We start from the raw sequence: 15,373 nt of genomic DNA, 5'->3' as shown, positions 1-15,373 counted from the left end.
ACCAATTTGGCCGTTGAAGGGATTTTGTTAAATCTCTTGTATGTATGTTGTACTTTCCCTAAGGCTATGCAACCAAGTATTTTGGTTTTTTAAAACCAGAACTCTTAAATATGACTCACAGACTGCTCCTCCCCAAAAAATTGAATCTCTGGGATTTTGGCAGATCCCCTGAACTTCACACTCAAAGTAGTCCTAAGTCTGTTAACTCACAAAACCAAGTCATGTTTCATCTTACTCAACATTTTCTATAAATGACATTATATTTTCTATAAATGTCGTTTTCTATAATTTCTATAAATTTTGCCGTTAGCTCAGTTAACAACAGGGATGCACAACCTCTGACCTCATGATCACTCCTCCTTGTTTTTAACAGACTTTCTACTACTACTGATCCTGCCCATCTCCAGCTGCCTTAGGTGCTCCACCAGATCAGGAGGATAGACTCAGCACCACTTAACTGCTAAAAAACCACAGGCTACCAAACAACTGAAGATTTCCTGTGCATCCTCTTGGTGGTCCTACTTCAGCATAATGCTGGAAAACAGGCTGGTACTTTGGTGGCCAACACCAAAAGGTTGGATGCCATTACCTTCACAGTCACTGAGGTTCGGCATGAACAGGGCAAAAAAGTCAACTGTTCTTTGCATATTTTGGTAGTTCCTGTCCTGTTTCCAGGTCCTCTCCATCTTAACTTCCAGTACAAACAGTTATCTTGAACATCAAATTGTCATCAAGATCGTGTCACGTTTCTTTAATCAAGACAAGGACCTCCCCTCAACCATACACGAGCACTTGTGCAAGCCGTGTTTGCGACTGCAAGTAGAAAAGCATAAGAAAAATCAAACTAAGTATTAATGATCCCAAATAAACTAAACCAGTTGCACTTCCTCACTCCGTCTCGAGCTACATCCACCACTAACAGAGCAGCTCATCTGGATTGTATTTTAATCATGAGAACTACAGGTAAGCAAAATACATGGTTCACATCTTCCCTTATTTATGCAGCTGTATCCTCCTTTCCATTGGGATGCTCAAATTAAAAGTGCTCATCAGTGCAGTTACGGGTTTAGGCAAGCACCCAAGATGACTATCTACCACCAGAAGATGTTGTGTCACCTGAGTAGGTGTCCATCCTTGGGCATGAGGCTTTGAGGGCTTCTCGTCACCATCATGTGATGGCTGAAACACAAGAGCAAACGCTTCCTAGAGCAACACGCGCTCCTGAAGCTGTGAGCAAGTAACTTTTCCACCTCAGTGATTAAGGTCTGATGCTGCAAGTTGGCTTAAATTTTGTAAATAGTATTACAGTATTGACCATGGAAGGTCAATATGAAATACTCCCTCAGGCAGGCGGCACGCGTCACACCCCGTGCGAGACTACAGCAAGGCATTTACACAATGAGCCATTAAAATTCAAGCTGGAAAATGTTCATTCAAGGCTTCGTCAGGCTTCCTACGTACGTATTTCACCGTACACAGCACAGGCTCCAGGCTTGCTCTGCTGAAACCCAAAGCGCTTCCTCGAGCTCTGCGGGGCTCGATTCACACTTCGAGGGCATCGAGGGGTGAACACCCGCACGCTCCTGACAGAAAACACACATTTTCAGATGCGATACGCTGTCCTGCAGTTTCATTGAGGAAGTTAATGCCTCTGGGATGTTTTATCCCGCTTTAGACATTTTGGCTCGCACAGACTGACCCACCTGCCCGCACCTCAGCCTGCTCACGGGCCGGGCTTCGCTTTTGGGGTGGTTTTGGTTGGTTTTGGGGTTGGTTTTGGGTCGGGTTTCTGGGTTTTTTTGGTCCACCACGGTTTCTCCCCGCCGCCCTTTTGAATCTGGAGCTGCGGCCGTTCGCCTTAAAAGGGCAAAATATCTGTGGCGAACCGGCGGCGGGGGTGGGCGGGCAGGAGAGGCTGCAGCCGCCGCCCCGCCACAGGCCGGCCGGGGGGCCCGAGGCGGCGGCGGACCCGGCCCATGGCGGCCGCCCTCCCGCCCTCCCTCCCTGGGCGGGCGGCCCCGGCGCGGCGTTGCCAGGAGACGGCGGGGCCTCGCCATAGCGGCGGGAAGGGCCGGCGGCACCGCCCGGCCTCGGCCCGGAACCTGCCGGGGGAGAGAAGCGGGTCCCGGCGGCGGGCGGGCAACTGCTGCTCCGACATCCCCAGCCGGGGCAACGGGGAGCACCCGGGCATCGCCTCGGCCCGGGAGTAAACCCGCACCCGCGTGGGGCCGGCGAAGTCCCGCGGGGGGCTCCGCTGGAGCGACACAGCGCCGAGAGCGCGGGGGCCCGGCCGCCATCTGCCCTCGCAAGCGGCTGGGGGGGGGGGGGGTGACCTGCATCCCAAAGCCCCCCCAAAACAAGAACAACCCCAACTACCGGGATGGCTCCAACGATCCTCCCCGACCCCAACGCTCCCGTTTATTCAGATGTCGTCCGCACAACGGGAGGCGGGTTTGTCCACCGGCCGGCAGCGGCCCCGAGGAGGTCGAGCCCCGGTAGCTGCCAGCCGGGAGGCACGGCCCGGCGGTGGCGGGCGGGGGGAGGCGACCCCCGGGCCGGCCCCCGCCACCCTCCGCAGCGCTTCCACATGAAGCCAAGCGCTTCAGCGGCGGATATCGTATTTTTGTCTTTTTTTTTTTTTTCCGCTCAAGGAGTGTATTGCGATTTATTGGCTAGGAAAAGAACTAAAAGGGGAGGGGGGGGGGGGGGGGGGCGGGTGAGCCCTCTCCTGCGAGGTCTCCGTTTTTTCCATTAAATCGCTGTGATGTGCCTAGTCTGCGGCAAGTGTGAAACCAGGGTTGAGCATCTCCCGGGCGCGCTGGGAGCCGAGGTTCCCCGCAACTTTCCCTCCCCGCCGCTCCCCGCACACCCCCAGAACCAGGACACTGCAACGAGCCCCTGTCCCTGCCTCCCCCCCGCCCCAAAACACCAGCACCCTCCGGGCAGGGCGACGAGGAGCCTGTTGGAGCCCCGGGCACCGCACCCCGCCGGGCTCCAAGTTTCCCCGCTGTGAATCGCTCCCTGCGGGACGCCACTCCCCCTCGGCGGGGAGAGACCCCCGGGTATCTCCCTTCCCCTCCCGCAGCGGTAAAGCCCCCGAGACCGCCATGCGCTCCGGTTCAACCCGCCGGCAGCAGAAACTCCCCCAGCGGCCGCCCGCCCCCCTCCCGAGCTCGCCGCCGTGCCTTCCCCGGCGGGATGGGGGGGCGGGGGGGCGGCCGGGTCCGGGAGGAGCCAAGCCGGGCCGGGCCGGGGGAGGGCGGCTCTCCCCCCAAAAACCTCGGGGCTCGCTCCTGTCGCATACCCCACCACCCCCCCGAAGCTCGGAGCTCGCAACTTTCCCACCCCACGGACCGCGGAGCCACCCGGGAAGGGGCGGGGGCGGGCGGCACCCGGGGCGGCCGCGCTTCGGGTCCTCGCTCTGCGTCCCCCCGTGCCCCGTCCCCCCCCTCGCCGGTCCCTCGCCGGCGCAGCGAGGACGGGGAAGAGGCGTCCGCCGGCTGCCCCCCGGGCGGCGTGAGGAGAAGGGGCCGAGGGTGCTGGAGCGGCGAGGCACGGAGCGCTGAGCTGCCCGCGGGCGGTGGGTACCCGGGGGGGAACCCCCTGCTTACTGTGGGCTCTTGGGGTAGAAGGGGAGGGTGACGTGGCTGAGATCCTGGATGTCAAAGGCGGTGGGCTCGGCCGAGATCGCCTGCCGCTTGGTCCTCTGCTCCCCCTGCAAGGTGCCGGCGCTCTGCTGCTGCGCCTGCTGGGTGGCGGGCCGGATCACGGAGCGGTACTTGTCCAGCTCGTTCTGCAGCTTCTGGATCAGTTCGTCCTTCTGGTCCAACTCCAGCTCCAGCTCGTCGATGAGCGCATCCCGCTGCCGCAGCTCCTCGATCTTCTCCTGCAGCGCGTACTGTAAATCCCGCAAAGTGCCCATGGTCCTGCCGCCTCGCTCGCCCCTCGCCTCTCCCGGCAACTTTCCCCCCCCGGGCCGCCCGCCGCCTCCCCGCACTTGGGCCAACTTCGCCTCCGCCGCCCCCTCCGGCCCGGCCCGGCCCGGCCCGGCGCGGCCCCGCTGCCCGCCGGGGCCCCGCCGCAGCCGGACCCCCCGCCGCCGGCACCGCGCTCCGAAGGCGAGTTGTTAGGGGCGATTTGGAGCCGCCTGCGTCAGGCTGGGCTGGCGAGGGAGCGGGAGAGACACACACACACACACACACACCCGCGGAGGGGGAGGGAAGGAGGGAAGGCGGCGGGAGGGAGGCATGGGCGCCTGCGAGGATGCACATGCACTCCCCGCTCCCTCCTTCCCGGCCCCGCCGGCTCCCCGCGCCGCCCACAGCCCCCCGCCGCCGGCCCGCGGGGTGGCCCGCCGGGGGCTGCGGGGAGGAGGGGGGGGGGGGGGGGTCGGGGGCTGGCCGGCAGCTCCCCCCGGGGCTGCGGGAGCGCTCCGCCGCCGGGAGCCCGGGCCCAGCGCTGCCCTCCCCGTCCTTTTGCAGAAGGAGGCCATCAGACCAGTCCAAACCCGGGGAGATGGCTGCACAAACCTGCCCTCTCCGTCCCACCTTCGGCGTGTGCCCCGCTCCTCTCCCTTCCCACCTTCTGCTCCCATCAAGGGTGCTACTTTGTCCCTACAGAACTTGCCCGGTTTAGCTCCCGTTTACTTTTTTTTTTTTTTTTTTTTAAACAGACAATTTTTGTTGTCTTCTCTGAGTGAAAGCACAAGCCAGTGCCTGGCATGGCTCCTCCTCACCCTCAGCGAGCTCTGGGCTCCAAAAACCCAGATTTTAATGTGAATATTGGTGAAGCATTGCTGCTCTGGAAAAGCCTGGAGGCAAGGCATATGGGTCTTGGAGCACTAAACAATCCTAACTTAAAATATGGGAAATAGTCTTTCTGTGTAGCCCCAATACCCACATGAAAGTGTGAGCTAGTTTCTGCTGTACAAAACACGACAGGATTTTCCCAGTCGCGCTCGTGCACTCGGATTTTCTGTGTGCCAACAAGCCACGACACACCGGTTCTACCTATGCGATAGAGTCCACGGGTCTGCAGCACAAAAATAACAAAATAAAATAAATGGGCCGCATCAGCTGAGCCCTCGGTGCCAAATGGCTCCGTTTTCTTTTGCCTTGCCTGCGCTCGCCAGGCGCAGAAGGGACAGCGATGTACGCCATGACAACGCCGCTCCTGGTATTGGCCCTCCGGGGCAGAAAGAGGGATCTCTGGGCAAGAAAATACCCCGTTTGGGGGGTTCCCGATAAGATTACACAGTCTGGAGGAGCTGGGGGTAAAAACCCCCATAGCCCAGCTGAGCATAGGCGCCCCACAAAGAGCTGCTGCAGCGCTGGGGCATCGTCACAGTCTCATGCTGGGATGTTTTCAGGACAGCAGAAGCAGCTGCTTCAGTTCTCTCTCCAGGAGTTTGATTCGGGGAGGAGAGAGGTAGGATGCAGCCGTGGAGAGTTTTTTGGAGGTGGGTGGTACCTACATGTTTGTATCTGCTGTTAGCAGTGTGTCTAGACCTCCCATTTGGGCATTAGCTGGAAATGAGAGACATCCAGACAGACACCGTGTTTCTGGGATTGAGCTTCTTTGATTGAGGTTGGGTTTATTTTACTGTTACATACTGGCACTTGGCTGACTCCAAAGTTCCAGCTTTCAACCTGCAGATGGTCTTTATAAAATAAATTTTAAAAAGAAAAAAAAGTATGGATGAGGAATTACAACTGCTCCCTGCTCAACGCTGTTGTTTGAAAGCACCTGGCCTCTGTTCATAAGCATGAGGCTTTGCAGGTTCTTCAGTGTATTTGGTATCTCCTGCATTTTTTGAGATGCACGTGTAAAAAAAAAAAACCAGGTTATGTAAAACACTTCAATTTTCAGTCCCCTTGATACATATGTGCCAGGCACAAAAGCAAAGTCCCTTGGTTGTTTTCACGGGTTGCCAAAGCACTTTAAGTTCAGACAGCATTTTTTACTTTATATTCCCTACATTTCAATCTTGCATAACTCGCTAGGAACAAAAGTACCAAATATCTTCTGAACATTTCCATTTTAAAGAAGACAGGCATTAAATAGGTGCACTCCTACTGCCTACAAACTAGAAATCAATAAATAATAAAATATTTCACTAGCATTCAGCTGACGTGCTTAAAGTTGTGTTGTTTTCCTCCCTACAGAAGTGATACCAACTTCTGGACAAAGGAGATGGTGATACGGTTAACTGAAGTCCACCAGGCTTCAAAAGAATAATGGCCCTGAGGGGAAACTTGTGCATAATTTCTTGATGATAAGCAGTAAAGTCACATTACTTGGCTTCTATTAGAGGTGCACTGCCTGAGACTGAGACAACAGTACCTAGATCAGAAAGGATCCAGAGAAAACCATGAGAAATTACAGGAAATAAAACCGGTGAGGAATTTAGCTGAGTATACCTAAAGAAAATATTTATTTACAGGTGGGAAGCAGATTTTCGTAAGACCTATGAGGTCTGAAGAGAGATTATTATGGCTCAGTTTTAGATTTGGGACTATAACCAGCAGCTGCCAAGTCTAAGGCCGATCTTCCCTTATTTAAGAATGAGGCCAAAGCAGCCCAAAGGGCTTCACAACCTGACAGCCAAGATTTGCCACGGGAAGGCAGCCGGCAGTTGCCTATTTTTGGCTATTCACTGCTCTCCCAAAGAAACCATCAGGCGAGTGCAGATCTTCTCCCTGTGGTTCATACTTCAGGCTTTCCTGGTACCGGCTGGTGTGTAATCTCAGGGATCCCAGGGTACCGCCCCACAGCGATAAAAATAAATCCTCTGATCCCACTCCTCTCAACTTGAAGTTCCCAATAAAAAAAAATTCAGACTCTCAGAGCAGCTGCTTTGTCTTCTTGATCCAGTGAACGGAAAGAAACAGCTTTAGGGAGAAGAATGGCAGGAATGCACCAACTGGCTTAGTTTCAGGACAACGAGGCAAAGCTGCTTGCAGTTTGTTAAGGGAGCCTTTGGCTACGGTTGTCCCAAAGCCTTTTTCTGATCTGGCCAGTGTGCCTGGATGTCAAGTAAGCAGGAAGCTGAAAAGAAGAGCATCTGCAGACGGCATCCTCTCTGCACCAAAACACTGCATGCCAGGGCTTGCTGATGGGAATCACACAAAACAGGGATGTTTCTTCTCTTCGAACAGGCTCTGATGTACTCACAATATTTCCTCTCTGCACAGCTCCTAGGTTTTAATAGCTTTTGCTTCTAAACCTTTCAAGGATCATCTGTCACCAAATGCACCCACTCAACTGCCATCTTCCAAGCTAAAAACATACTTGAAAGCTCTCTACTCTGCAAACATCTCCCCAGGCTCGCCAGTCAAAACTCAGGTAGCAAGCGGGACCGCTGACAGGTAAATGTCATCTTGCTACAGCTGGCCAGGACAGCACGGACAGAGAAACTGGAGATGCATCACTGAGTACAGACATAAACATTTTCCTCCTCCTGGAAGCATTTTTTTTTTCCCCTGCCTAATCCACTCCAATCCACTCCTTACTCTTTTCCCAAAGACCAGACGGTGGTAGAAAGTTGAACCGCTTGAATTTTGTGATGTATTTCTCTGCTGGTGGGGGCTTTGTGCAGGTTTGGGAAGATGCGTGACCTATGGGACTCTACCTGCCACTGGCACACAGCCGCTTGCAAAGCCTAAAGAGAGATTTTGCGTTCCCTACGCGCATATTCACAGCAACACCTTTACGATGTGAAGAAGGAAAGACTAAAAACACAGGAAGATCTAGAGAAAAGCAGCACATACATGAGCTGAACTCTTGCAAAAAGCATGTTATAACCAACTCAGGTTGCAGTTCACCCCTGAGAGTCACCACATCTCATCCGTGAGATGCTACCTGCTATTCCACCATGCGCCCAAAATTCACGCCGGTCCCTGAGGCAGAGGAAGGAGTGCCACCTACTGAAACATAAACACATCTGACTCCTCCCCAGGACACATTTGTCCATTCTTTTTGCCTTTTGACCCAACCAAAGTGCCTCCCATAGCTCCTTCTGGGGCCACGGTGCCCTACAGATTTGCAGGGGGCATCTGAAAAATAATTCAGCCCCCCCAAGGATGGGGATGAGGCTGGAATTACTGTGTCAAAGCAGCCTCGCCAAGACCAAGGCGCAGGAATTGGCAGTATTTGGGGAGTGCTTCAGCCTCGTTTCTCTCCAGGAATAAGCCCTATTTTCTCATTACATTGGATGTTCCTCCTTATCTTGGTCCTTTCTGGAGCCTCTAAAAATGAGAGCTAAAACCCATATGTTCCTCCCCACTGAGGGGATAGAGATATCCAGGGTTGGGCACTCTTGCAGTGAGCGCTGTCTTTTAAACCCTATTGATTCCTGAGTGCTGGAAGTCAAATCAACATCTCAACTGGATTATCTCAAGGATTTTCCTTTAGTATGTAGATTCTTCCCACTATCAGTAAGAAACACTGAGAAGTAGCTCTTGTGAAGAGCATGTAACCGCTCCAGCCTACCCTAGGAGATCCTCCCAGGATAAGGCGCATTTAGAGTAGAGTCCATGAGAAAAAAAATACCCCAAGACCTATTAAAAGTTACCGAAAAATGCTCACTGCAGAGACAAGAAAAAAAAATAATAGTGTGCTGTACTGCAGTTGGTAATATGCTTAGCTTTTTATATCACATTAGGAGCATACATAGCACGAAAATGAATGTTTGTGTCATGCAAGGCAAAACAATGAGACATTATGAGTGTATAATAGCACAGAATTATCCATGTAACACGGTGGTTTCAAGCCCTCCTCCCCTCGTGTGCACAGATGCATGTGCCAGAATCAGATTTAGGATGAAAGTTTTCTGTTCTCCTTCACGGGCCCTTTGCCCAGAAAAATAGATGGCATGAAGGACCTAACACACTGCCAAGGTAAGAGATAGCCCTCCCCTCATCGTTTTTCCAGGCTGGGTGAAAAGCCTGTACCTGTGATTCCTGCTGGGTGGGCTGCAGAGCTGAAATAGTAGAAGAGTATCAGTCATCTTTATGGGAGGAACATGAGTTGTGCATAAAAATGGCACAATAAATTATTCTCAATATCCAGAAGTTGAATACATATTCAGCAAGCCCTTCAAAGCTTCTTCCTTCCATTAGAGCAACCAAAACAGTCCCTCTGACTTCTTTTCCCCACAGACAAGACCCTATTCACACCATCCCTGCCTATGTGTCCACAGAAACCACAGATCCTGTGCCCTCCAAAACGCATCTGACACACTCTAGTTGAAAGATGTCTTCCTAAGCCAGGCTTTTTCCCCCCAATCACATGGAAAGTTGGATTTTCAACAGTTCACCCCATCAGTTGGCCATGGTGGCAGTGGGTCTCTGCATCCCTTCACTTCAGTGCTGGTTCAGCTACTTGCAAGTCCCTGTGGAGGGGATGATACAGGCTTCCCAGGATCACCTTCTCATATCCTCAGCCTAAATGAAATCTTTGGGGCTGGGCTTTTTCCAGGAAAGAGTAAATTCATTAAACTCATTTTTCTGTAGACCCCTAGACAGCTGCAAATAGCAGCAGATCACCAGGCAGGTCAGGCATGGGAACTACAATCCCTGATGCTGATCCCTACTGCCCATACACACCTCGAGTGACTGGTTGATCTTTCCCCATCAGCCAGAAAAGGCTGTACTGCCCAGCAAGATCAGACACAAGAAGAGCTTAGACACATCTTCCCGTGGGCTGGATTAAGCCAGAAGCAGCTTCAAAATGATTCAATTGCCTTAAGAAGTCTCTTTAGGCTCATGTTAAGCAGCAACTTGTTCTGAAAACTGCCAAGATAAATACTTAGTCCTGTTTTGCAGTCACTACAATTAGACACCAACCCCTGCTTTCCTCAACAGTCCCAGGGCACTGACTATGTAGAGCAAAAGCAGCATTTAGACAAGGAGAGCCCTGGAAATGCAGTTTTCTTTTGCTTTCAGCCCTAAGCTATGGGAAAATTAACCCAGGGGACAATTAAACTAAATGTAAGGATGCAGGTCTTGGAGCCATGAGATACAGGATATAATGGAGGTGAAGTTTGTAGAAACTCAGTTGATGTAGTTGGACAAGCAGATTCATTCTGGCTCTCGCGCACGTATCTGTGAGATTGGAAGAAGACGAAATGTTAGAAGGAAGGTGAGAGCCATGTGTTGGATCTGAGGCCATTGATTTTCATGGAGACAATGGCTGGGATAGCCAGGCTGGGATAGGCAGGCCAGCTTCCTTGCACTTCTCATCAACCAGAGTTTAACCACTCAGGACACCCCGTGCTTAGTGACCCTTTTATATTCACTATTCAACATACATTCCTCCTCCCGCTGTATGATATCATGGTGTCCCGGTGAAGGGGTGGGAGAGCTTGGTGACTCATCTGTCACCCAGCCCACGCATCAAACGGTGTAGGGTTATTGCCCGAGGATGAAAACAGCCCAGCCTGATCACACAACAGGGACAACATCCTAATGCCGAAAACCTCTGCAATTGAACGATCAACACGCACAGGCTACCAAAAGTTTCCCAAACCTCACTTTTCAGTGGCAAGACCCTTACAAAGCCATTGACACAGCCAGAAATCCTACGGCTGCCTAATACACACTGTGTGTCACCTCTGTATTGCGTTGCTTAGGAAAGACACTTGGGCAGAATATAGATCTGACCTTACAGTGTCACACGGTCCAGGCAATCAGGAACTCAATGGGGTGTCAGGACATCTGGGGTCAAATCCCAGCTTTCTGCCTTTGCTTCTGACTTTATCTGCTCCTACTAACCTTTTCCGTGTGAGCTCATCTCTTCATCTGTCTTCATGTGGGACTCTAACTAGCAACAACAGCTTCTAGAGGTGCATTTTGGAGTAGTGATTCAGCAGTATGCTGGTAAAAACTTGCATTGACCAAAAGTAAGGTTTTTGTCCTATGATCCAGCCTGCAGTTCTTCACGGTATACTTTTAAACCACTGCACAAACACAGCTAAACTCATCAGCTGTTACCATGCAGTTACATCTTTTCCTTTCTCCAGCCTCCGCTGCCCTCTGCAACTTGCTGATTTTTTTAGTCACAGTGCTGTGGTTGTAAGGAGTGGAAAGTAAAGTACTTGGGAAGGTCTGAACAGTAAGAGACTTGTTTTCCCCCCAGATTATTTCAATTTCTACGGCCTGATTTTGAAGCTGCTTGATGCCATTTCTTAACTTCCCGGATTTAATGGTACCAAACCACTTGCCAGCCCCGAGCTTTTGCAATTCCGGGTGCTCCCTCTCGTCGCCCTTTTGGACCCTGCAGTGTTTCTTATCTCTCCTTGCCAGTAATACACCACTCATGCACCATAATTGCCTTAGTCTGTTGGGCTGACTTATCCAAACTTCAAAACAACTCATTTATATTTGAAATTGGATTAGAAATAAGCACGTATTTTGCTACCACCAATATGAAAATAACCAGTGTGTTATCATTGTTTTATGATGAATGCACTGAGAACAAATGCATGTCTGTTTATGTAATCAAATTAATTCCCCTGCTTATTAAAAATTATTATTTGAATGTTTCAGGTCTTTAAAACAATAAGCACAAACCATAGATTTTAAATCTTTGTTTTACATGCCTGGACAACAGACTGATATTTCTTAAAGATAAGTTGCACTGAAAGTTGCCTTCTTTTTAGAAATGGATTTGTGCTAGAATTTATTCTGAAGTCTTTCTCTGACATCTGCATCTCCTGAAGTACCAAGCTTTCATTTAAGTATCTACAAGTGTTTATGTCCACAGTTCTAGCAACACTAAACCCTTCCTTGCAGCAAACATTTCCAGAAGGGGTTTGTATTCAAGAGTTGATCCCCATGATCATTTAAGGCACAGAATAAATGGCTGCATCCCACAGAGGACCTGGCTTGTTAAGGTACCAAGGAAATATCCATGAATCATCCAGGCACAATCTGCAAACAGGGGCTCACATCGTGTTTCACAAAGGTTTTACAGCATTCCACTGACTTCTACAGCTATTTCTTATTTATGCTTGGGGAAACTTCATCAAGTTGGGCTCTCTGAGTGTGTAAAAATGTTTATGCTCACAGTCTTCTCTTTGTCAGTGTTTGCTTGAACTGATTGCTCTACTCATCAGAGCATCAGAGGCTGGTGTTTGCCTGATTTCCTAAGCATTACTAACATCTTTCGATTGACTGCCCTGCTGCGTTGGGTGAATCAGGGGATGGGCAGCACTTTTATTCTCACCTTCACACAATTTCTGCTTCAAATCAGCAGCTAAATCCCTGGGCAAGGTGCAGGACTCCCTCTTCGCTCTCACTACACAGCCACTACCCCATCCTGGAGAGGGGGAATGTGTAACCAGAGCTCCTCACCAGCAGTGGGCAAGTCAGACTGGGTGCACCCAGGGCTGCAGTGCCTCTTCTGACTCCAGCTCCATCTCCAGCTGGTTTTGCTCTGACCCTGACTCCTCTCTGTTGCACAGTATTGCATTGAATCATGCTGGGAAGGTTCATCTATGCCACTCTTCTCCACCATAAAACACACTGGTAAGATTCAGCCCTGCACATCTTCCCCACCACCTCCTAATCTTTGATATAAGTGGAGAGCAGGCACAATTTTAACTGCTGATTATGATACCGACTCACGAGAGCTTCCTCAAACCTAGAAGGAAAAATCCTTTGCAAGTGATGATGCTGCAAAGGCAACATGCACTTTAGGTCTGATTCTCTGTGCTCTGGAAAGAAAGATTTCTAGGTTGGTATCGGCCAGCTTCCCTGACTCTTCTCTAGACTACGTCTCTGCAAGAACTATTTCTGTTGAAGCTTTACTGTGTACGCTTTTGCTTGAGCGACTTGGCCCAAACGATGGGGCAATTTCTTCATACTTTCATTTATGCAGCCCGTATATGCAAAGCTCAGTGTACAAACTCACCTTGAAAGCATTGGACATGTTGTGAAAGGGTCTCGTGTTAGAATAGGAAGGATCAATATTGATATGCAGCATAAAAACCTGCATTGTGGCACACAGGAAGGCAACGTATTTTTATATTTCTGCTCTCAGGAGCAAGAGTGCAAATTCACAACCTGCTTCAAAAATCTCACTGCTCTTTTACAGATGCAATTTCTCTTTTTTTAAATCTACTCTTTTCCTTTTTCTTTTTTGCTTAAAAGCCACGACTATCAGCAAAACAACTGTTTTCAGCTCATGATTTGGGCATGACGTAGCGTGAAGCTCTGTGTGCCACCTCCCCGCATGGTGGGTGTTTGGCCCCGCTCTGTTCCCTTACATGGCCTGCAGCTCTGGCAGGCACAGCATTCTCCACATTCTTTTTTTCCCCTGATTTTTAATTCTTACTTCTTTTAGGAGGAGAAAACACAAAACACAAGGAGTAATGCCGCCCTCTACTGCCCTGCTCTCCCAGCTTGAGGTGCATGGCTGCAAACCTTCACACCAAATAACGTGCTGAAACAACATCACCACAAAAAACCCAATAAAACATCAAAAATTAAAAAGAAAAAAGACAAAAAAATTCCCTAAAACACTCAATCAAAAGGCAATACAGGAAAAAAATATGTATGCATTAAAAAAAAAATAAAGACCATAGGGGCAAGGAGTGTTGCTCAAACTCAGCTTTACATTCCCACTGATATATTAATATATTCTATTTCTCAGCAAGAGGGTAGGATTAATATTGCAAGTTTTTCTTGATTTAGCTATTACAATTCTGAAGAAGTGAATGTGTGGCATATTAAGGGACATATTCATATAAAAGTGGGCATTTATAAAACCACAGTACTGTCTCTCTATATGTCCCTTTAGTAGTCAAACTCACAGCCTTCTTTCTTCTTAATATTCAGTTTACTTGATAAGTGAATTATTTCAGAGATATTATAACTCTACCTGCAAGTCCCAGCAGACCAGACATCACATTTTAGGTGGGTTTTCTTTACCACACCTGTATGTGTTCCCCCTAAAGAGAAGCAAAAGACAGATTGATTTGATGAAAGTTTGAATCAATTATTTGATTCAGTAATAGACATTAAATCATTGATTCGCACCAATTCCTGGCTCTTGGCTCAACACCCGGCACATGCTGCCACTATGATAACATGCAACACGCACGTAAAAGTCAGGACACGTAAACCTAAAAATCTCTATCTTTTAGTATTAATGACAAATTGAATGACCAGTCTGAGAAAGGAAGACATTTCATTTTCACTATATACCACAATTTTGTATTTGGTCTCATTTCTTTAGATTTTAAGTTACTCCATTTTCAGAAGTCTGAATCTTTTTACTTTCCATTTATATTCCCTAGCAAACTCTCAGAAAAGTCAATTAAATCAAAATAGCTCATGCTAATACAACCATACATATACACATATATCACTGCAATTGCTATTAATCCATCACCTCAAAAAAAAACCCCTTCCCAAACTCCTCAGATATAGAGATGAAGTTAAACTTTGCAAGTAAACTCTTATTTTAAAAACTTTAATGTAATTTCCACACAAAATTGGTATTGATTGGGCAGCAGAACAGGGAATGCTGAGCATGGATGTCTGAATTATGGGGAAAGAATCAATACAGGAGCCCCACTAGAATGGAAGATTTAAATAGCTGTTTTTTTACCTTTAGGCTTCTATATATTTTTGTAGGGGACACTCAGGAGATGGGGTAAAGAATGGTTTTTAAAAGGCAAATCAAATCCAAACAGATTAGGAGATTCAGGGAAATAAATTTATCCTTGGGCTGAAACAGTACGGTACCCAATTCTTTGGTGGCAAAGCAAGGTCAGCCGAGGGTCTAGCTGAGAATAAGGTAAAGCATGTCACAGCTTACATTGTAGAGAGAGGTAAAACCTTTTAGTAGCCCAGATAACGATGCTGGAAGAAAGAGGCATGATTTTGAAGCTAAACCACAAAATATATTTGTGATATCTGTATGAAATAAGCCACAAAATATCTACCAGAAGATGAAATTGGAGATGCGAGCCCTACGTCTGATATCCAGCCTATGAATGAGTAAAATTCTGCAGTCTGTGCTCTTTTGAAGGCATAAGCAACAACTGATATGTCACAATCATTTCTTGTTCACAGGTTGCCTGAGCTGGATTTGAAATCTCAGGGAGTATTAAAGCATCTCCATGAGCCTGCATGGACCAGAATTGCACCAAACATCTCCGCTTTTCAACACAACCCTCTTCTAGAATAATGTTCTTACACATTCACTGATGGAAATGAGTCCATTTCTCACTCATGCTTCTTCTCTTTATTAAGAGGCATTGTTTGCAATCACCCCAAACATACAACTAACATCTGCATATCGATGCAACCTATTAAAAAGTTTCACCAAAACCATTAGAGCTGAAGCAGGTTTTGAGATTTTCAGT

General features: G+C 49.0%; 1 protein-coding gene across 2 annotated transcripts in view; it reads right to left on the bottom strand.

Moving 5' to 3' along the window:
* PRKG1 (protein kinase cGMP-dependent 1) overlaps positions 1 to 15,373 on the bottom strand; it is a 533,626-nt gene that overhangs the window by 493,876 nt on the left and 24,377 nt on the right. The window contains exon 1 of one of the 2 annotated variants that reach the window (XM_074830169.1): positions 3,612 to 3,922. The exons of the other annotated variant lie outside the window; for it this stretch is intronic. Coding sequence (XP_074686270.1) covers positions 3,612 to 3,922 — 311 coding nt within the window. Of the gene's footprint in view, positions 1 to 3,611; positions 3,923 to 15,373 lie in introns of those variants that run through there. 2 annotated transcript variants of the gene reach the window in all.

The sequence above is a fragment of the Strix aluco genome, chromosome 7 (assembly GCF_031877795.1).
Source record: "Strix aluco isolate bStrAlu1 chromosome 7, bStrAlu1.hap1, whole genome shotgun sequence".
NCBI lineage: Eukaryota > Metazoa > Chordata > Aves > Strigiformes > Strigidae > Strix > Strix aluco.
This window is presented reverse-complemented; position numbering and strand designations above follow the sequence as displayed.